The sequence below is a fragment of the Notamacropus eugenii genome, chromosome 4, assembly GCF_028372415.1.
Source record: "Notamacropus eugenii isolate mMacEug1 chromosome 4, mMacEug1.pri_v2, whole genome shotgun sequence".
NCBI classification, from domain to species: Eukaryota; Metazoa; Chordata; class Mammalia; order Diprotodontia; family Macropodidae; genus Notamacropus; species Notamacropus eugenii.
The window spans coordinates 431914957-431938399 of NC_092875.1; the positions used below are offsets into that span (position 1 = coordinate 431914957).

Below are 23443 nucleotides of genomic sequence, written 5' to 3' on the forward strand. Positions count from 1 at the left end.
TGCCTTTTTTCTCTTCCATCCCTGGAGAGGAAAATTTTGATTTCTTTTAAAACCATAATTTCAAGACTATAGTAAGTCTTCTAACGAGATCTGAATGAATGTCTCAGATTGCTATTGCCATATTTTAATGGAATAAACAAATACAAGCCCTTGTGTAGCAATTAAAAAAAAACCCCAGACACATCATTTCTGTTTGCAGATTAAATTAACAAGGCTGAGGTTAAGTGTAGACTGAACAAAAGTTAGAAGACAATTTTATCAGGATGGAGTCAGAAAGCAGTCAAGAGTTGGATAAAATTTTGATAGCTGGAAATCTATGACATTCAAGATAATAGTAATGGAGAGGACACTAAAAATCTTGGAAAGGCATTAAGTGTAGATGACCTCTGGTTTTGTTCTTTAGCCTAGCTTGGTGTCAAGAGAAAGGATTCATAAACGTTTAAGAAAAAAATATAGAATTAAATGTGGGTTGGTCAATGTTTGTTGAATAAAAGAGCGTGTGTCCAAATTTTTACTAAATGTGACCAATGCATTAAACTGAAAAGAGCCTTAAAATATTTGGAATTTAAAAGAATTCAATATTGCACCAGAGAGTTTCATAACACAAGCACATGGTTTTGTTTTTGTCCACTGATTTTCACCTTTTAGCAATTAAAAACTTACTCTATTAGAAGGCATAGAGGAAAGCTAAGTGACATTTAGTTCCCAGTGCCAGGCTTCAGATCTGAATGTATTAGAGAAGCAGTCAAAAAGTTTTGCGAGTGCAACATATAACAAACTGTTAAGATCAGATGGGAATGATAACGATGAGCCAATCTGTTACAAAATAATTTTTAGAGATTTTGTGTGCTACTCAGAGAATTGTAATGCCATTCAATTATTCCAGTAGTTGAATCAATTAATATTTCCAAAAAAAAATTAAGGCAATAACTAACGATGAAAAACTGGGTAATTACATTGGAGGATTTTGTAAGTTAATTCACAGCTCCGGTTTCTCCCCAGAGGGCTGCTATAAAAGATTAAGAACTACTGATATTTTATCTAATTTGGTGATGCTAGTAAACCAAAAATAAGTTTCTTCTAAAAAGAAATTCCAAATTGAATTTCAAAGCTTTTCCTAGGTGAAAATTATAATTCTGAACTTAAGAATATTTTTTGCTGGTCTCTAAGCATCTTTATTATATCCCTACTAAAAATGAATTTTAAAAAATCCAAGTGCTTTTTAAAAATGTGTGGTTTTTCTCTATATACATTAACTAACATTTAAATGAGTCAAAGAAGTGAATAATATGAGAGATCTTCTCCTACTTTGTGGTCGTCGCTGTTGTTTTTAATCTTTTAAATATGTTGTTCAAAGGAAACCAAAATGTCAGAAAGTAAATGTTAGGCATTAATTGCCACTTGGCAGTCATAATTATGATAGATGATATACGTAAACATACAGCCATGCACAAAGACAGCCCTATTCACGAAATCCTCTGAGGAAAGTGTACTACTGCTGTGACCACTGCATTAACAAATTAAGACTGAATAAGAAATTCCATTTCTTTATAGTTTTTAAATTTTGAGTGATATTTTCTTCCATTCACATAATCTTTATTAGCAGAATGAAGAAGTGCCATATTTTGCTTTTGGCACTCCTGGCCTCTTGAATTTTCCTTATCAGCCCCTGGTTTAGAGAAACTGGGATACTATACAGCCTTACAAAAGAGAAAAAGCTTAACAGCCAAAATATTCACCATCCAGCAAAATTGAAAATAAGCAGTAGTATGCCTTCTCTCTCCAAAATAAATTTTAAAAAATGTGTTTAACTAGTTATTATTAGGAACAAATTGATGTAAATAAGTTAAAAAAACTTACTCTAAAATAAAATTCTTCATTCCATTTTGGATTCAGTGTCTGTAAGAGAAATTATTTATTTTTAAACATGTTTTATAATCTTCAGAAGTTTCTAATACAACTGAAGTAATAAGATTTACATGTACATCTTGGTGCTTATAAAGAAAATACGCTGCTTAAGAAATCCAGAAAATAACCAGAAAGACCCAAATAAAACACAAAAACCCAACACAAAAAACCCAACCATGTAGCCAATTGATTGGAATTCTTCCACAGAGAAAACCGTGTGTGGGAGTGTATTTATGAGGCAGAGGATCTAAAAATAGATTCTAGACTATTAATAGGAATCTATCACTAGAACAGAGATCATCAGGGATCTATATGGAGACGTTGTGGTGAAGAGAATAAAACCACGTCATTTATTAAAACAGTAATAATAACATGACACAAAGATGAGGATGGATTTAACTGTCTATCCTCTATGAAGCAATACAATGCTTGGGGGAAAGGATAAAAAGACAGGGGTTCTTTTAAATTTAGCATTTGCTAATTAAAAATTAAAAACAGCTAAACTTGGAGGGAATCTTTCACAAAGGAGATAATTTGGATTAATGAATTCAGGAAAAAAAACCACATAAGGTACAAACCAAAGGAAAAAAATTAAATTATAGGACTAATTTTTTTTCACAAATTATATATACATATAATAGAATACACATGATTAATTGTGAAACAGAAAACAAACAAAAATTATTTGCTTACTCAGCACAATGTACATGCCCAGATGTGTAGCATTTCCCAAAATGTACCAAGATCATATTTCTAGTGAAGAAGTTTGCCAATATGACTTTTAGTCTCATATAGGAATAAGACTTTACACATATATACATATACATGCATAAACATATGCATTTGAAAACATAATACATATAAAATATTTTTACAACTCCTCATTCAGTTTCTGATGTATGCTAGCTAGTCTCATGCAGGATAATCCCTACCTTTATCAACCTGTTTCTTTAAGGGAAGATTTCATGGAAAAAAAAAAAGTCCTCATTCTGTATTGTAACATATAGAAACAAAAGACTGTTGTACAAATGGCACACTGTGCTGGCACTAAAATGTCAAGATTGTCTTTTCTCCACAAACTCTACAACTAAAATTTAAAAAACCCCGATGAAGTTCCATTATTTTTTATTGAAAAGTGTGCAAAGGGGATAAGAAGGAAAAAGACAGACAGAAAGAAAGCAAGAGACATAAAGGAGAGACTGAAAGAGAATGGAAGGGAAAAGAGAGACAGGGAGGGAGAGGGAAGAAAAATAGGGAGAAAGGGAGGGAGGAAGAGGGACAAAAGGAAAGGAAGGGGGGGGGAGAGAGAAGGAAAAAAAGATCTGATGTGATGTCAGTCACCTAGGCCCAGCACTCCCATTTCCTGCATCACGGTGCAACCTTTGAGACATGCATTCTATCAGTTCCCGAGTCACAAAGGTAAATGGAATATTACAGAACAATAAAAATGTATAGTAAAATACACAGCATGGAGGAAAAACAGACGAAGAGAATGAAGATGAGAGTGATTCCTCAACAGTGAGAACAGGACAGAAATACTAACCAGGATGTTGGCAGTCGACTAGCCCAGGAGGCAAAGAAAGGGAAGCAGCCACCACTGCAGACGCAGGGGTGCAGGGGCAGGGAGAAGGAAAATTTTTCCTTTGAAATCCCCACAGCAGAAAACACTTCTCAATACTAGAAAGCTATTGTCGCCTGTTTGTTTTGTTCTGTCTCTCTTGAGAGAAAGCGGGCTAGGACAGCCCTGCACTCACTCCTAGCCAGCTTCCTTCCTGCCACACTGATAGCTGAGTAAATGACAGCTAATCATGCAGGAAACAATGGCCGGCCACCAGCATCCTCCACGGGAGGCTCCCGGCTAATCAAAACACATTCTACTATCGTGAAAACAGATTTTTAATGCCAGGCACCACGAAACAGTAGAGGCTACACAATCATCATTTTTTCTTTCACAAAATGACCTCTATGATGAGCTCAGAGACATATTTTGTGTTGCCTGTACAGAAAAAAAAACAGCATTACAGTAGCTAGGATAGGATATGCAGCAGTCAGGCAAATCCCAAATCACTTGATTGGGTCAAGTGTATGAACTTGCATATGGTAAGTATATAGAACCAAAAAAAAATGTAAAGGGTGAAGGAAAAAGTAATACTCATATTCAAAATTATAATCAAGTGAAAAACAAAAATGTTATTTTCATGGAAAACATAGGTGTACTGTAAAGTTTCCTGTTCTATAAATGGAAAACATGTAAATAGTCAGGTAGAACCAGAGGTTCAAGCCCATTTTTTTTCCTAATTACTCTTTTATTTTCTTTAGCAACCATAAAGCTAAACAAGCATTTAATTCTCTTTGACAATTGTTTCTTCTTGTACCTCTCAAATCCAGAAGGTCCTCGGTTTACTTAAAAACTATTTTAAATGACATATCTTAAAATATTTGCAATTTAAGCTATAGCATGAGGACAAACACAAATAAAAGAACCTGCTTAATTTTGATAGAATAGACACATCCTAATTTAAGAACAAGGTCTTTCTTACTTCTGTTAAAAAAAAATGTGAGGATATATTTTTTCTCCCTTAAAACAACAACTAACACTGAAATTTCCTATAGTCTATATGGCATTTAGATACCATGTGGCATAGTGTATTTTGGGCCTGTCTTGGGGTTGGGAAAAATGTAGGCTCATGTTAATCTTTGTGACCATGAACAAGTCACTTATCTTCTCATGTCCTAGGCAGCTCTCTAAGAACACAAATTATTGATCTGCATCACTGAAGAGACTGTCCATACTGGGAATTCCCTACATGACATTCCAGGTTCTTAAATTAAAGCTGCTACACTGCCCCACCTCTTCCCCTCATACTCCCCTCAAACTCATGTCCCAAAGCCTTTTTAATCAACAGAGAAACTTTTATTAAATACTTTTATGCTAGACACTGACAGTCCAAATACAAAAGAAAGAAAATCCTTGGACCTCAAATCTTCAGTTACAAAACAGAGTTGAACTAGGTGGCTTTAAAGCGGAGCAGTCAGTGAGCCTTTATTATACACTTAATATGTGCCAGGCACTGTGTTAAACACTGGCTGTTTGGGATCTTAAGCAAATATATGAGATGTAAAAAAGGAGGAGAGGAGGAAAGCTAACAACTGGGTGAACAGTTAAAGGTTAAAAACCTAGGAAATTACAGTATTTTATGGCTTAAGATATAATCTGTAGAAAACACATTGATTTCAAAGAACCTGAGTAGTTATAGTTTTTACACTGGTAATACAACTTTCAATCACCAATCGATTACTTACCTTTTTAATGGTTTTCGTCTGCACCAAAGCAAGCTCTCTGTTCTCATCCGCTACATACAGTGAAAGTTTCACGTATGGATCACTGCAAGAGAAAATTCAGATTTGTTATGATTATACTTTTCCCACAGTGTGCACATATTTGATAGTAATTTAATATACAAATTTTAAAGTCAATGCTAATTGCTTAAGGCTCATGTGAATTTTGTAAACCAGGAAATAATAAGGAATTTTTGATACCTACTAAAATATATTACTTGGAAAAAAAAAGAACTAACCACTCTAGATTACCAAGGTCTACAAGATTTTCTAAGCAGATCATTCATTTCCAAGTCATTTACTAAACACATATTTGTAAGGAGCTGTAGACACAACGACCACACACACACACAAAAAAATGAGAAACAGCCTTTGACCTCAATAATCTTAAAACTAGAGCTGAATGGGATATTGGAGACCATCGAACCCAACCCCCCCCCCCCCCCCCCCCCCCATTTTACAAGAAGCAAATAAGAGCCAAGGAGAGGAAGTCATTTACTTGACAGGCTCTAACAGTCAACAAGGGGAAAACCAAGCCAGAGTCCTATGGCTCCAGATCTATTACTCCTCTCTCCACCATACCAGCAGGTAAATATTCTACTTGGGGATGCAACATAATAAAAACTGGATTAGTAAGCAAAAGATAGCATATAAATATAAAGAAAGGAGTAAGGACAAAGTGAAGCAGGAAACCTTCCTATGAGAGGCAGCACTTGAGATGCACCTTGAAAAACAAATTGTTTAAGAAGGACAAGCCAGGCATACATACTATTGAGTCATATACTCTGTTCCAAGTAAATTTGATTTTAAGCTTCCAGAAAACAGAGAGTATACTTGTTCTTTGGGTTATTTAGTTGTTTCAGTCATGTCTGACTCTTTGTGACTCCATTTGGAGTTCTCTTGGCAGAGATACTGTAGTGGTTTGCCATTTCCTTCTCCAGCTCATTTTGCAGCTGAGGAAACTGAGGCGAACAGGGTTAAGTGACTTGCCCAGGATCACACAGTTAATAAGTGTCTGAGCCTGGATTTGAATTCAGGTCTTAAGCTTATTATTAAAGTACAAATCTCATCTAACTCCATCCTTTACAGGTGAGATGGAGAGAGGTGAAGAGACTTGGTCCCACAGTCCCACAGGTAGCAAGAAGCAAAGCTGAGCAGGTTTTTCTGACACCGAATCCAGTGTTCTTTCTCCTGCAGAGGGGATGTAGCCTCTAACTACTTGTACTACAAGAAAAAAGAAAACCCTCCTGAAATATGTTTCCTTAAAATGGTAAAGCCACTTTTTATACCTTACTCCCACAACACATATTTTTCAATCCAGTGACACTGGCCTCCCAGCTGTTCCCATAACAAGACTTCCCTCGACTCCAGGCATTTTCTCTGGCTGTTCTCCATATTCTCCCGGCTCTGCTCCTACTACGGACCTCTCCAGCTTCCTTAAAGTCTCAATTAAAATCTCATCTTCTACAGGAAGCCTTCCCTAACCCCTCCTAATTCCAGTCTTTTCTTTCTTTAAATTATTTCTTCTTTATCCTATGTCTAGCTTGATATGTATATATTTGCTGGGTTTTTTGTTTGTTTGTTGTTCTCTCCCCCACCGGACCGTAAGCTCCTTCAGGGCAGGGGTTCTCTTTGCTTCTTTTGTATCCCTAATGCTTAGCATAGTGCCTGGCACATAGTAAGTGCTTCATAAATGTTTATTGAATTGAATTGAAATGGTTTGTTTCTAAACACAGTTACATTCTAAGGGGGCAAAAGGCTACACCACAGTCATCTCTCATTTTGCAGCTTAAACTCAATAGGGCAAAGTCTGCTAGAAAAATGAATTTCAGATCCTCCTTTCCTAACTGGATAATGGAAGAGCAGAACCTTTCAATTGGTTGTAGTCTTAGGATAGCTATAGCTACTACAAAGGACTCATTTTGTATGTAAGGAAACTTCAGGCAATGCGTTGCAACATGCTCTAAGTCATATAACTAGTGAGTTGCCTAGTCAACCAAAGCCTGTCCCAATCCCAGTTTAGGATGTTTCCCAACACACCCCAGATGACTGCACTAATAAACAACTTCAGAAATTAAAAATTCAAATGTGAAAGGAATTGAGATGTGGATTCTATGGAAATCAATATCCTACATAAGCAATAACTATCTCCTCTCTTCATTCAAAAGGAACTTCGTTTACTTGCAGCTCTTTGCTGACTCTGAGATTATTACATATTGGTGAAAACAACCATACCATGAGAATTTAGGGTCCCTAAGAATTCCCCCATTACCAGGGAATTTTCTTAAGGTATACCAGCAGTACCTAGAAGTTCCCCTTGTCCTTTTGTCTGGGTAATTATAAGAGATGATATATTTGAAGACAAAAAAATTTACTTTTACATCAACATAATGTCACATCAACAAAAACATGATATACTGTAGTCAGACAATTACTTAAATTTATAACTTTAAAAATAAGCTAAATAAGTACATTATTTTTTCATCTTTAAGCTCAAAATCACACTCTCTTTCTTCTCCATCTCTTAGAATCCTTACTTTCCTTCAAGGTTCAGCTCAAGTATCACTATGGAGCCTTTTAATCCCCTCAAGTATTAATGTGTCATTTCCTTCTCCTTGTCTCCCTCCCCCTCCTCAAATTATTCCATGTTTATCTATCTGTTTAAATGGTGTCTTCAGAGTAGACTATCTTGAGTAGAGGGATTATTATTTTTATCTTTACCAATGCCCAGCACAGAACCTTTCATTTAAGAGGCACTTTTCTGGGGTATTGAAATGGACAGCTACAATTCCTAGGAAATCTTTTCCTTAAACTGAGTCAGAATCTGTCTGCTGGTAACTTCATCCAAACTAATTCAAGTTCAAAATCCAATAAAACCAAATCAAACCATTCTTCTACATATCAAAACTTCAAATACTTGAAGTCAAATAGATTTCATCTAAAGTTTGTCTTTTACAAGCTAATCATTAACGGTTAATTAAAATGTGACATCTTTTACCTTTCTTTGAGCCTGGCATATAGTAGGTACCTAGTCCATGCATGTTGATTTATTGGATTCTCTCAGACAATCACAGAACATGCTTACTTTATCTTTTTGCTATCTTTATGGGAGATACATAGGACTGTGCTGGTAAATGTTAAACAATCACCTCTCTGAAAAGCATGCCATGCTGCTGAATATGCATTACTAATATTTTTTTCTATCACTTCCTTATGTCTAAATGATCAATAAGATAATAAACCAATTCCCAATTTGTGTAGTGGTTGCTGATTTTTGTGCCGAAAATTTGACAATCAGCTCACTGGTACTAGTTGGCTCTAGCACATTCCCTGGATAAAGGATTGGGCATAACCCCCTGTCCTAAGATATAGACTTGGGCATAATCTCATTCATTTCTAGGTTCCCTTTCCTCCTTCTTTCCTCACTATTATTCAAACTTTCTGAATTGAATTCTGTCTTTACAAAGTGCACCTCCCAGATGTATGTGAACAAACATCTATGTATTCATTTCCATGAATGATAGGATTAAAAGTAATTAACATCATGCTGTAAATTCATGAATAATCCTGGGCTCACAATTTTTTCCACACTGAGTTCACGTGAAGTTTGTCATTTGATGAGTACATCCAGCAGGTTTCCAAATACCCTGTCTGCTCTACACAATTCTGCTTTTCAGCCCGAGTCCTTTAGTCTAAAAACATCTACTTAAACCCCCAGAACCGCACGTCAGGCTGCCTTGTAGGTTACAGCTGTTTCCCAGACATGCAAGGATGGGCCACAACACCTAAGGCTATGCTTCAATGAGTTCTTTCAGTGTTTATTGTATCCTTACTGAGTCAGATTATCTCATTTCAGTTCATCCCTTGCACATATGTAGGGAAGAGGCCTGGTTTGGAATGTAGTTATAGGGCAAAGCCTTCATGGGAGTTGATGAGGCTGAGTGAGTGAAGCCAAACTCTAAATTTGAGTTTGATATTCTGCCTTTCCTTGTAGGCTAACACAAAGGATTCAACAGCAGTTGAATTTTGGATGCAAGGTCTCTTGGTGAGTAAAATTACATTTTACTTTAACTATTTCTGTACTTTTGTAAACTCAATTTATCTTAACCTCTTATAGCCACCTTTGCTTCTTGTTTGGTGACCAGGTTGGTACTCAGTGGCAAACTGTTAATCATATTGTTTGCAAGGTATTTCTGAAAGGGAAGGATGCTAAAGGTGGGTAAATTGTAATACTTCTGTATGGCTACTATGCAGGATTCAGAGCTAGAAAGGACCTCTGAAAATATCTAATCCAATCCTCTCATTTTTAAAGATGAAAAAACTAAGATCCAAAATGGAGAGGTCCAAAATGGGGAAGCAAAATTCCCAAGAACATCCGAGGAAAAAAGAAGAGCCAGGATTCAAATACAGGCCTCTTGATTACAAATCTAATGCTCTTTTTCCAAAACCACACAGTACTCACTACTGCTTATATTTCCTAATTACATTTTACTTCTATACTTTTTCTTTCATATTAACCTCTGTAGCTACCTCTGCTTCTTGTCTGGTTTGATGACGGATGTTTGTCCATGAAGGAAAAATGTTAGTCTGTGGCCAGCCAGCAATGGCTGTTTTGTGCCTCATTCTCTGAATAATTCATCCTCTGCCTATAGGGTTGGGTGGAGAGAGACAAACTGGAATACTTGTCAACAACTGCCAGTCCAATGAGGTTAATTACTGTGATTAATCATTGTCTTGATGTCTGATGTTGAAATCTCTTGCCATCTCTCCTCCCTTTCATTGTCAAATTTCTTTAAAAAACACAAAACTAAACAAAAAACAACTGTTTGTTCTCCTTCCCTTTATTTTTGCACCTCTTACTCATCTTTTGCCAGAGCTATAGCAATAACTTCTCAATAAGCCTGCCTGCAGTCCTTGTCAATCCATCTTTCATACAGGTGCTCGGTTAATATTTCCAAAGCACAGATCTAACTATGTCACCCCTCTAGCTCCTGTGTTTGGCTTTTAAAGTTCTTCATGGTCTAGGTCTATCCCACTTTTCCTGAAAAAATGGAATTGGACCTCCTGAAAGTGCCACTCATGCATCCACTTCTCTACCCTAACTTGAGAAAATGAATTAATATCATCATTCATCATCTCTAAAGTCAATTTCTATCCTCTTCATTTTTATTATTTACTTTTTGAAAATTCTTTTCATAATCAAGTGTCTTTCATAAAAAGGCACTTAATGTTTTTTTGAATGGAACTGAATTCCAAAATGTTTTTCCACCTGAACAAATACAAGAAAGTTCTAGCCTGATTTGCATGCTTGGTGTGAAATACACTTATCCATAATAATCTGAAATGATCCAAATGTTGATGTCCTACAATTGATCAAAAGAGGGAAATTCTTCCAAAGTTATGACCTCAAGACTCAGTCTTTTGAATTTCAGTTTTTATTGATTCGGTTTAGACAGAAAATCTTATGAGTCAGATGGAACAGCTAAGTAGAGTGGAGAAGAACCTGGAGTGGGATTAGGGTGACCTAGATAAAAATTTCAGCTCTCACATGGACAACTCATTCAACTTCTCTAAGATTCTCTTTTCTTTATCTGTAAAGTAATGGAGTTGTAAGAAAAACTCTTCATAACCATTAAGGTGCTGTATAAACTAGTTATTCATTATTTTGTTATAGTTTTCAGATGCCCTGCCAGACATGATTGGTCTGTTTTCTCTATCTCTATCCAATTTCAAAAACAAAACTTAAAATATCCCAATATAAAAAGATCCGAGATGAAAGGAAGGTGAAGAAAATAAAGCATTTATATGACGCCTATTATGTGCCAAGCACTGTGCTAAGCCCTTTAAAAAAAATACACACATTTATCGTTATTATTACTCTTGTTATCATTACAACAACCCCAGGAGGTGGGTACTATTATAATCTCCATTTTACAGTTGAGGAAACTGAGGCAAATAGAGATTGAGTGACTTTCGAAGGGTCACACAACTAGTAAGTGTATAAGACTGGATTTGAACTCGTTTCCCTGATTCCAAGCCCACCACTCCATCTATTATTGCATCATCAGTTATTTCTAATGAACTAATAGAAGCATGTTACTTTGGCTAAAGAGAAATAAGCATTTAGTTGGAATGGGTGGTCAAGTTAATTGACGAGGGACATACAGGCAGTTTGTATCAGAGTTGAGACTTCCTGACTCCAAGGTCAGCTCCTTATCCATTCTATGTCCTTCTCCTTATTACTCCTCTTGTCCCACCTCCACATAACTGGGCTAGATTGAAAGTGGACACAGAATAAATGTATTTTTTGTTTGTTTGCTCATTGACTGCCTTTTTAAAAATGTTTCTGATTACATAAAATGATGAGTTTTTCTCATTTTCCTTATCTAATTGGAATGTAAATGGTTCAAAATTGGAAACTTTGGAAAGTCACAATAAATCTGATTAAATTGGTCAGTTGTTGAATTTATATTCATATTTCTAAAAAAACTACCTAAGATATTTTGGCATTTGATTAATCTATGATGGTGGGTTTGTATAATTAGGGTTTTTAAAAAATTTTTTAGAGATAGTATCAATTTCTTAATTCATTTATCCAAGAAAAAAATCACACAGATAAAAGCAGAAATAAATTCAAATGAGAGGGAAAGCATTCAACTAATTTCCAAATCACTTCCTTTGGACCTTGAAAATTAGTTCCCTGACTAATTGTATTCAACTTTAAAAAATCCTAAACAAAAGTATGGATAAGGATCCTCTTGTTTAAGTCAACACCTTATAATCTCTGTCAAATGAAAAAAAGAGAAAGTAATGCTTCAAGAATAGGATTTCCAGATATTTTAATCTTTTTGGTTAAATGGCAGAAGAAAAGAACTGTTTTAAATGTAGGTGAAGGCAGTCAGTTCACATGACCCAAAGTTCACATGACCCATACGTGTGAATGGAATTACTAACTTATTTATATGTACATACATAACAAACCGTATTTTCACAATACTTTTAAGCTTCAAAAAACATTTTCCTAACAACAATGCCAGAACCTGTATGATTGATATTATCCCCATCGTACGGATGAGGAAACTGGAGATTATGAAGATTAAGTAGCTTTGCCCAGAATAAAAAAGCTAAAAAGTATCAGAACCAAGATATAAATACAGGTCTTTAACCCTCTAAGATGAAGGATCATTCTACTAAATAATTTTTCATAAATTCACAAATTGGACATTTTGAACAATATCCTAAAAATCAAAGTCAATACACTTTAAAAAAATGTTTTCTGTTTTTCTCCATTGTTTTATTTGCTGTCTAAAGGTTCACCTCTGCCACAGATTCCTTCTCTCCATTTAACTGTGAATAACCTTGTCTGTTTGTCCTTGAAGTCTGAGAATATGTCCCATATCTAGGGACCAGGATTTGGATACAATTTAACAAACATTTATTAAGCACCAATTACAGTATACGCTGGCTCTGTGCTGGGAAATTGGGACACAGAGAAAAAGTAATCAGTTCTTGTTCCTTTGAAGCTTACATTCTGGTAGGGGATACAGTGTGTTTATGTGTGCTTAAGGTAAGTAATCTTAAGAGGGAAACAGCAGAAATACAGAGGTGGGGTATGGAGTGGAGGGATATGGGGAGGAATGGCGAGTTCCTGACATGGGAGACCACTTGTGCCTTATTTTTCATCTTGCTGCACTATTTTGGGACTTCTCTCACTCTATCCCTCTTCCCACCATGGTCCAGGAACCTCATTTTTGGAGGAAACCTCATCATTCTCGGAGATCTGATCAGCCTTGGCACTCCCACTGCATCACTACCTCTGCCTCTCTGATTGAAGGGTAGGCCCATGAAATCCAGAATTTCTATTGTAGGAGGGGGCTCAGCACAGAAATCTCCTCATTTTCCACAGCTACACTACTTTGGGTCTTTATTATGTAGCTCTTTTTAGCTTCCTTTTATGTTTTCTTCCTCTATTACATTGTGAACTCCCTAAAGACAAAGACTCTCTTTTTTTGTATTTGTAGCACACTGGCTGGCAAATGGTAGGTGTTTAATAAGTGTTTAATTACTATTATTGACTACTGGACAAAGGCACAGAGGTGAAAGATAGAATGTTGCATTTGAAGCCAGCCAATAAGAAGGCTTCTTTTCTCTAGAATTGAGGAATAAGAAAAGAACTCCTAGATGTATCAATGGAGCAATTTTGTTACATATATTTCTTTTTAAAATCTGACACATTTACAGTCTCATGCGATCTTCTTTCTTCTTTGTATATGGAAATGTTTTTGTTTGCTGGTGGTAGTTGACAATTATAAAAGATAATTTAAAGGAAATTTTGAAAAAGAACAAATCTAAGCAATTATGAAAAATGAAAAAATCCATTCTTATTACTGTAAAGGCATATGAGCTATGAATTATTTTCCTTAAATAAACAGTATTTCTTGTCATGATCTGAGCACCATATACATACATACACACACACATATACATACATACACACACATATACATATATACACACACACTTTTAGAGTTGTAAATTCTTTTAGAAATTATTTTATATCATATATGTCTACATCATATACATGATATATAAAATACCTGTTGTATTTATCAGATATTTATTTATTATAATAAATTTTTAATACAGATCAATTAGTCAACAAGCATGTATTATGAGTCTATGTTCCAAGAACTGTGTTGAGGCTAAGAATGCACACAAAAAAGAAAAGAACAGCTCCTGCCCTCAATTAGATTGACTCCACCTACAATCCCAGTTACTTCCTGCACTTCTTGGCCACCACTCCCTTATATGTATCTCTCATATTAGAATTTAAGCTTCTTGGGAGCAGGAATTATCTTGCTTTTCGTATATTTATCTGCAGTGCTTTGTCCAATGCCTGGCACAGAGTAAGCATGTTAAGTGTGCTGACCCCTGTACAAGGATCAAAACCAAAAATAAAGTCTCAATTCTCGAGGAACATAAACTCTAATGGGGGGGGGGGGGGGAGGCTCTGGGTATCCCTTACGCCTACTCTGTAACTGGAAGCAGAAGGCAATACTATTCCCACTGTACAAAGGCGGGAAGTGAGACTCCAAGAAGGCTTTATTTGCCCTAGATTACACAAGGATGGGCAGAGACAGTTTAGAACTGCAGGTTTTCCAACTCCTAGAATGAAGAAGTTTCTTTCCACACCATCAGGGCTCTGAGATGGAGTTCTGGAATCTAGCATTCCTAGGCAAAGGGTCTAAGGATAATCTCAGGATGATCTCAGGCAAAAGGGATTTCTCTGGGTTTCTGTGCTTCCCAGGACTGGGAAACCAGAACAACTAGATTAGTCTGAAAGAAGATACTTTGAAAACTGTAAAATCCTATACAAATGTGTATGTTGACATTCTTGTCTTGGATCTGTATCCCATTCCCCTTGTTTATAACCTTAACCCAAAATTCTACCATAGACCAGGCATGTTGTGTTGTGTACTTATTATATTTGTTGTAAGTTGGTACTGAAGTCTTAACACTGGTAAAAGACCACCAGGGACTCCTAGACACAAAGATCCTGCCATAGGACTAGTAATCCTCTCAGATCCTTAAAGATATTGCAAGTACCATAGGGCTTTCTGCCATTTTACTCCTAGACTTGCTTTTATTTACTCCTAGACAACAGTTCCCTTCAGCCAGGAAGGGAGGGGCTCATACTAGGCTTTAGTCCTGTCAACTTTGCCATAGTCCACCTGACAAATTATGAGGGCCTGAACTAGAGTGGTGAGGGATGTGAGAGATGCTGTAGAGGTATGCTTGTCATGATTTAGTAACTGATTGCATAGGTAGGCTGAGGATATCATGTGTCAATTAAGAGACTTACTTTGGAGACAAATTTCAGTTGTGTGTTGGAGCTAGAAGTTATATTTCAAGGGTTTGAGAAAAAAAGGAAAGAAAGCAGAGGCAAAATATAGACAACAACTTCTAGACTGGCTGTGAAAGAGAGCTGAGAGATCAAGAGCTTGAAGGGATAGTTGGCTCAAGTTAGGGATTTTTCAGAATGACAGAGAACTAGGCATGTTTCTAGGGATATTTCTTTATTGCTTTTTCTACAGTTTTTTATTGGAATTGTGCCTCATTTTTTGATGAGTTTAGTTGGTACACTTTGCCATGTCATAACCTCCCAACTCTCTCATCAAAAATAGTATTTATGTTTTTATTTCTTATTCTGGAGTCCCATTTTACTTCTTTTGCTATCTTTCCCAATGACCGTTGTCAATAAATAATTATCCAGGAGATATTTGGTATAATAAGCAGCACATCAGATACTGTAAGGTATCTGTGCTTAACACACATTCACACTTAAAATATCTTTTCCAGTGATACTGACGAGGACAAGTCTGAGAGGTGACTGACTAGAATGGATGAGCCAAGTTGTTTTTTCTCTAGGAAAACCAGAGCTCTGGCAGATCTACTCAAACTGCAAAATGAAGTAACTGCTTTTAAAAATGCTAAACAGTTAGGCATGAATAGGCCACCTCTGCAATGGATAACAACAATCACAATAATAAGTGACATTTACAAAGTATTTTAAGACTTGCAAAGCACTTTACATGTATTAATTCATTTGCTCCTCACACTCCCCCATTAGGCGTTATTATCTTCCTTCTTGGCCCTCCCCCATATTTTCCAAAATGAGGAACCTCAATCTCAGAGAAATAAAATGGCTTATACATAGTCGTTAGTAAGCATAAGGGGTGGACTTTGAACCCAGGTCTCCGATGACTCCAATCTTGGCACTTTTCTCCCTACTACGCCAAAGCAAGCTTCATCAGCTACACTTATAAACATTCCAGGAGGCACCAGAAAGTCCACAAGATTAAGGTCAAATGCCTGAGGGACGAATGAAAACAAAGAAAGAACAGCCCAGCTCCTTTTGAACAGATCCCCACAATAAATATCAGCCTGAGAAAAGTGAAATCATTCCCCAATGTTACACCTCATTTGAAATGACAGCTATTTAGGTCCAAGGTTCAGAAAACTGCCAGAGTTAAACAGGGCGTAGAGTCAGGTGACCAATCTCAACCAGCCATCTGCACTGAAAATGGCTTCACCTGTGAAATCCTGAAATTCTTCAAGTTAACTTGCAGACTGACCAAACTATTCTAATGATTATTAATCAACTTTCACAAAACATATATTTACAAAGTTCTTAAGTTCGAGGCTTGGAAACAAACATACAAAAAAATACCAACTCTCCCAGTTTTGGTTAATGAGTAACAACTACCAAAAGATTTTTTTTTTTAGTAGACTGAATTTAAAAGGTGCATATTTAGAGTTCATAATGCATCTCAAGAGGAAAAACAGGGTAGCAAAAGGGGAAAAAAAATCCAACCCTCCCCATTCCATGTAGTCCACACCTATGCACAGCACACAAAAATCAGTCCTTCTGATGCATTTAATCATCCAGCCACACTTTAAACCAGTTATTTCAGCTGATACTTATAATCCCACAGGGAAGGTATGGGCAAACTATAATGCTCTTACCCCAATTTTTCAAATGAGAAAAAGTATGGCTCAGAAAAATTAAGTGATTTGCCAGGGTCACGTAACTAGTGAATGTCTCAGTCTCGATTTCAGTGTTGTTTCCACTAGAACATACTAACTTTTTTTTTTTTCCCCAGAAGAGGAATGTGCTTATAATTGCTTTTCTAGTATGGGAAATGAATTTTCAGTGGCCTGTACACCCTGTAGGTGTTTGTTTTCCATTGACCATCTATTTTTTAAAAATGAGATCATGGAGAATTTGGGTGAAGGAGTAAGAAATTTTCCCCTTCACCCTATACATATTCTCAAGTTCTTTGTTTTCTGGGGATAATTGGATGAGTTTATAATCCATTCCTTCCACAGTTGCAAAATTTATGAGTCTTCAGGATTACTGACTCAGTGGAGAAAATAATTACACCTGCATCTATTCCGAAGTTAAATCCATGTATGACCTGAAATCTTCTGAAATAGAATAATCTTTGTTTAACCACAGTGGTCTTTAAAGGACTGACTGGGTTGCTGTACCTCACCACAACACTCAGAACTGAAGACTGTTGGATGAACTTTATCATGCTTTTGAATGTTTTAACAATAGATACAAAAACCAGAATCTCCTTTATTTTTGCCCTAAGTTCTATTTTTTAATTTTTGCTGATGATGAATCAGTAGTGTATATTGCAAAGAATATTAATACATATGGTATCTAGAGGCAGCCAGATGAGGGAGTGGATAGATCACTGGACTTTGAGTCAAGAAGACCTGAGTTCAAATCCAGTATTTCCAGACACTCACTAGCTTCAAAACCCTGGGCAAGTTATTTAATCTGTTTGTCGCAGTTTTGTCAAGTGAGGGTTGAATGAGATAATATTTGTAAAGTGCTCTGCAACCTTTGAAGTGATATATATTTGTGTGTATAGATATATATATGATGCATACACACACACACACATAATGATTATGATGATGGCTACCCTAGCATACCCTAGCCATTATTATCATCATCATTATATTATCATCCAAATTATCCTCTCCCTCAACCCCACACTGTATACCTTACACAATTCAAAATCCATTTTTAACATGTTTTTTCCTTGTCAAGACACTAACTAGTTTGGACCCTGACTATTCTTCTCCTAGCTATAATTAATTTTTAAGCTTTAATACCCCCCTCTCCCTTCTGTCATCTAAATCCTACCTATCCTTCTAGCCCAATTTGGGTGTTAGTTCCTCAGTGCAACATTCCTTCATATATTAGTTTGAAGTTACTTTCCTCCATTTGTACTCCTATAAAAAGTACTGTTCATACCAGTTACCTAGAACTAATCAGATACTAAACTTTGTACTATTAGTTATCTTTTCATGTCTGTATTTTTGATCTCTCCAACCATGCCATAAACTCATAAAACACATGGTCATTATTGTTATCTGTGTATGCCTCATGGCTACTAAAGGAATGCTCATGGGATGTACTCAAGGGTCCCTTGATTAGCTGACTCTTTACCCCCCTCTACCATGACCAAATTTATCCCTTAGTAAGATTAAATTTATAAAATACTTTCTTGTCTGGCATCCTAGCATGGTGTAGGGGAAAGAACACTGGCCATGGAGTCTGAGGATCTGAGTTTGAGTCCTGGCCTTCCTATTTACTGCCTGTATCATCTTGATAATCACATCACCTCTATGTACCCCAGATTAATAAGTAAAATGAAGCTATAAAATATTTGGGAGTTTACCTGCCAAAACAAACCCAGGGACTATATGAACACAACTACAAGACACTTTGAGAGTATTTTTAAAAAATACAAATTGCCCAGATTAACAGAAGAGGAAGTTGAATACTTTAACAACCCCATCTCAGAAAAAGAAATTGAACAAGCCATCAATGAAATCCCTAGGAAAAAATCTCCAGGGCTGGATGGATTTACAAGTAAATTCTATCAAACATTTAAAGAATAGTTAGTTCCAATATTATATAGACTATTTTTGAAAATTGGGGAAGGAGTCCTCCCAAATTCTTTTTATGATACAAATATGGTTTTGATACCTAAACCAGGAAGAGACAAAACAGACGAAGAAAATTATAGACCAGTTTCTCTAATGAATATAGATGCAAAGATTTTAAATAAGATTTTAGCAAAATGAATACAACAACTTATCATGAGAATAATACATTATGATCAGGCAGGATTCATACCAGGAATGTAGTGCTGGTTCAATATTAGGAAAACTATTAGCATTATTGACCATATCAACAACAAAACAAACAGAAATCACATGATTATTTCAATAGATGCAGAAAAAGCTTTTGACAAAATAAAACACCCATTCCTATTAAAAACATTGGAGAGCATAGGAATAAAGGGAACTTTCCACAAAATAATAAGCAGTATCTACCTAAAACCTTCAGCAAGCACTGCATGCAATGGAGATAAGCTAGATGCATTTCCAATAAGATCAGGGGTGAAACAAGAATGTCCATTATCACCACTACTATTCATTTTGGTACTAGAACTGTTAGCTATAGCAATTAGACAAGATAAAGAAATTGAAGGAATTAGAACAGGCAAAGAGGAAACTAAGTTATCACTTTTTGCAGATGATATGATGATATACTTAGAAAATCCCAGAGATTCAAGTAAAAATCTACTTGAAACAATAAACAACTTTGGCAAAGTTGCAGGTTACAAAATAAACCCACACAAATCTTCTGCATTTCTATATATTAGTAACAAAGCCCAACAGCAAGAGATAGAAAAAGAAATCCCATTTAAAGCTAGAGTAGACACTATAAAATATTTGGCAGTTTACCAGCCAAAACAAACCCAGGGACTATATGAACACAACTACAAGACACTTTATAAGTATTTTAAAAAAATACAAATTGCCCAGATTTACAGAAGAGGAAGTTGAATACTTAAACACCCCATCTCAGAAAAAGAAATTGAACAAGTAAAATGAAGGAGTTGGATAGATGACATCAAAAATCCCTGCTCAACTCTAAACACAACCATCTCATGATTCCACTGACAATGAGAGTGGTATTTCCCATCAGTTTTCACTCAAACTTATTAAAGATTTGATCAATAACAAATACATATTGAAAGAAATCTATAACACAAAATATATATAACATATAAATATAACATACAGTAAATATAAATATATTAAATAAACTCAGATAAATAATCATATGTATAATAAAATAATGTGTCTATATATATATTGAAAGAAAACCTCAATATGTAATCTCAATCAATTTTCAGACATGAAAAACTGAATTAGGAACTTCCTTCCATAAGTGGTAAGGTTCTAAGGGGTAGAACTGTTTTATTTTTGTCTCTTTATATCTGGTATCTAGCAAAGTGGATGACACATAGTAGTTAAAAAAATATTTTTTGATTGATTCTACAGGATAGCAGCACCATACAAATTCATCTTAAGCAGATAATTTTGGTTCCTCTGCTTCACACCCTTGGCTTAAATTTTATTCTTGCTGATGTAATTAATTAGTTCTAGATTTTCCCTAACTTGAAGAAATTTATTTTCAAAGTGAATACTTAACGTTTCCCTTTCCCCACCAGAAAAAAAATAACTGCATTGAATAGGACACTTTAGCAAAAGTTAAGATATCTGCTTGTGCAATGTAAATGAGCATGGAACTTGAGCTATAAATCTCTTTTTCATGTAATTTAGCATGTGCCAAACTTAGCACCACACAATCTAAATGCAGGGGACATGCTACCTCTATGGAAAATGTCATGTCTCCTAGCAAAACAGTATTTACTAAATTGCTATATGAGTTTATATTTTGAGCTTTAAAGAGGTTCTAAAAAGAGAAGAAGCCAGATAAGAGAGGCAAAATCAAAGGGGAAAAACAATAAAAAACAAACAAACCTCTTGCTTTAAGTATTTAGAATAGATGTGCTGGATCAGTGCAAAACATTGGTTATAGGGGAAGCATCCCCAGGGGAAGCAGTACATTGACTAACAAGGATGTCTCCATATCTAAGAAAGAGAAAAAGGCACATAAACACTACAGGTGACAGTGAGGAGAAAAATCAATATGATGTTGTGCTGGCTAAGTCAACTTGGAGCCAAGTGGATAAATAGAATACAGCCTTTCTTGAGCAACTTACCAAAGGCAAGAAGTTATGAGGAACTGATGCTGACATTGGTTTTTATTGGGTGAGGGGAGGAATGCTGATGTCTACCTTCATTATTGAGTTCTGAATTTCCTTTCTCCTCCTACGTGCTTTGGGAAGCTAAGTAGCACAGTGGATAGAGAGCCTGACTTACCCTTCCTGAGTTCAAATCTGGCCACAGACACTTCCTAGCTATATGACCCTGCACAAGTCACTTATCCCTGTTTGCCTCAGTTTCCTCATCAAATGAGCTGGAGAAGGAAATGGCAAACCACTACAGTGTCTTTGCCAAGAAAACCCCAACTAGATTCACAAAGAGTCAGACATGACTGACTAACAAACAAACCTGCCAGCTCAATAACTCCCATATTTCATTGTTATTAAGCTTCTCTATGAAGTTGTACTAGTGAAGGAAAAGGATACAAAACTGAATCTCAATTTGCCTTCTTAAAAAAGTCTGATTGGGGAAGGAGATAGAAACTTTTGGCTAAACTAAGGTTTTTGGATTATGGACAGTTGTTCATTTTATCCACACTCTGCCTGTCCCTGTTACGGAAGATTATGGAGTTGTATTAAGGATGTTCTGAAGCTGAGATCCCAAGAATATGACACAGCAGGGAGCAGCTGGGAAACAAGGGACTGACACAGATTGGTCTGACATACAATAATCAGCGGTTACTTTTGAACTGAGGCTTTAGAAGAAAGCTTTTGGAAGAAAGCTACAGCCAGGAAGATTGAAATACAGAAACAAAGAATATCAAACTTTTTTTTAATTTTTAAAAGTTACAACCACAAATCAAGGAACAGCATCCATCCTTGAAGAGTAATCGAGTTTAAGAAGGCTTGCCTCCTTACACTTGGGTCTTTTTGATCACTTGGACAGACAGAAATATTGCCATCTTCAACCTACAAAAAATAATCATTAGGGTAAGAGACACAGAGCAGCCAGTAACTTTTTTTTAAGAGTGGGGGATACTGTTTTGGCCTCAAAAAAGTGGAGATAACAAAAAGAGAGGTCTCACTCTAGTAAACTTAAAACAATCACAAAACTATGGAGCTGAAGAAATCTCAGAAATCACCTTGTCCAATGTGGAATTAGGTTTTAACATGGCTGTAACCTACATCAGATTGCTTGCTGTTTCAGAGAGGAAGGAGGGAAGAGAAGAAGGGAGAAAAATTTGGAATTCAAAATCTTACATAAATGAATGTTAAAAACTATCTTTACACACAATTCGAAAAAATAAAATACTATTAAGTGGAAAAAATAAATAATGAAAATAGCTATGTCAAAAAAGTTTAAATTTTAAATAATTTGAAAATCAATAATATGAACATTCAAAAAAATATATTCTTTTTTTGTCCTCGTGTATGGAGAGTAACAGAAGCCTTTTAAATCACTGCCAACTGTTCCTATTTTGAGAGGCAGCGTCAAAAATCATTTGGAACGTACTACCATTGTCCGAAAGCTTGAAGTGACTAGTAGGCATGAAACATGTGACCTACAATCGTGTGATCATAGATAGAAAGCATCTCACACATCCTCTTACAAGTGGTTAGAAGGTAGCACACTTCATACTTAAATCTCCACCTGAACTCATCATTGGCCTAGATGAAAACAAGACAGAGAGCACCGGATGCCAAATCAGAACACTTTAGCTTGAGTCCTGACTACATGTTGGAATAGTAACATTCCTTGACACAAATCTGTAAAATGGGGACAACCTACCTCACAGAGTTATTATGAGGAAAGTACTTTTGTAAGCTTTAAAACTGTTACTGAAGGCTAAGTGTTAGAAATTATATACAAGGAAAGTTTGGCTTAGATACCATGTAGGGTATGGGGAAGATATGTATGATTAGTTGTATCCATTAAAAAAAAAAAAGGTTATTGTTAAAAAAGAAAAATCATCTAGTCCTACAGTCTCCCTAAAAATCATCATGACAGCTGGCCCTAGGGAGTCCTTTTAAAGAGGAGGAAGCATTGACCTCTTTAGCAGCATGTTGCCTATAAAAGACAGCACTGTTTGGTTCAATTTCCACTTGTGGTAAGTTTTAGAGACTTAAGACCATAAAGACAATACAGTGAACAAATATTTGTAACATTGGTGCAGAGTGAAATAAATAGTCTGATGTTATCAGTCCACTGTGACTAAGCCCAGTAACGATATCTTCATACCAGCTCCATGGAGCAGCACGACTAGCCTATAAAACGTTTGCTGTGGATAAAAGATTGCATGAGAAATAGAGGCATTCAACTGAACAGATCTTTTGGTTAAAAAGCAGGTTACAAACAGTGATGGCTTTCAAGCAACTGAGTTTTTCTCCTATTTGTACAATCTTTTGGCACCAAGATTAATTATCAAAACCTTCTTCACTTGAATCTCACTGTAATTGTCATTTGTGTTCATTAACTCTTAATCCCAGAAAGAAATGAAGATGTGCACAACACATTATGAACCTGTTATGTATTTACTTGAATGTCAAAACGATGTCACTTTTATCTTCTTAAATGCCAAGATGACTCCATC

At 35.9% G+C, this 23443-nt stretch overlaps 1 protein-coding gene across 6 annotated transcripts in view; it reads right to left on the reverse strand.

The window, feature by feature from the left end:
- Positions 1 to 23443, reverse strand: part of NEDD4L (NEDD4 like E3 ubiquitin protein ligase) — a 461142-nt gene that overhangs the window by 200971 nt on the left and 236728 nt on the right. For 5 of the 6 annotated variants that reach the window (XM_072605955.1, XM_072605952.1, XM_072605954.1 and 2 more), the window contains 2 exons: positions 5212 to 5293; positions 1861 to 1899 (listed from right to left, as the gene is read on the reverse strand). In XM_072605955.1, coding sequence (XP_072462056.1) covers positions 1861 to 1899; positions 5212 to 5293 — 121 coding nt within the window. Of the gene's footprint in view, positions 1 to 1860; positions 1900 to 3451; positions 3476 to 5211; positions 5294 to 23443 lie in introns of those variants that run through there. The other variant, XM_072605957.1, reaches the window with a different exon arrangement.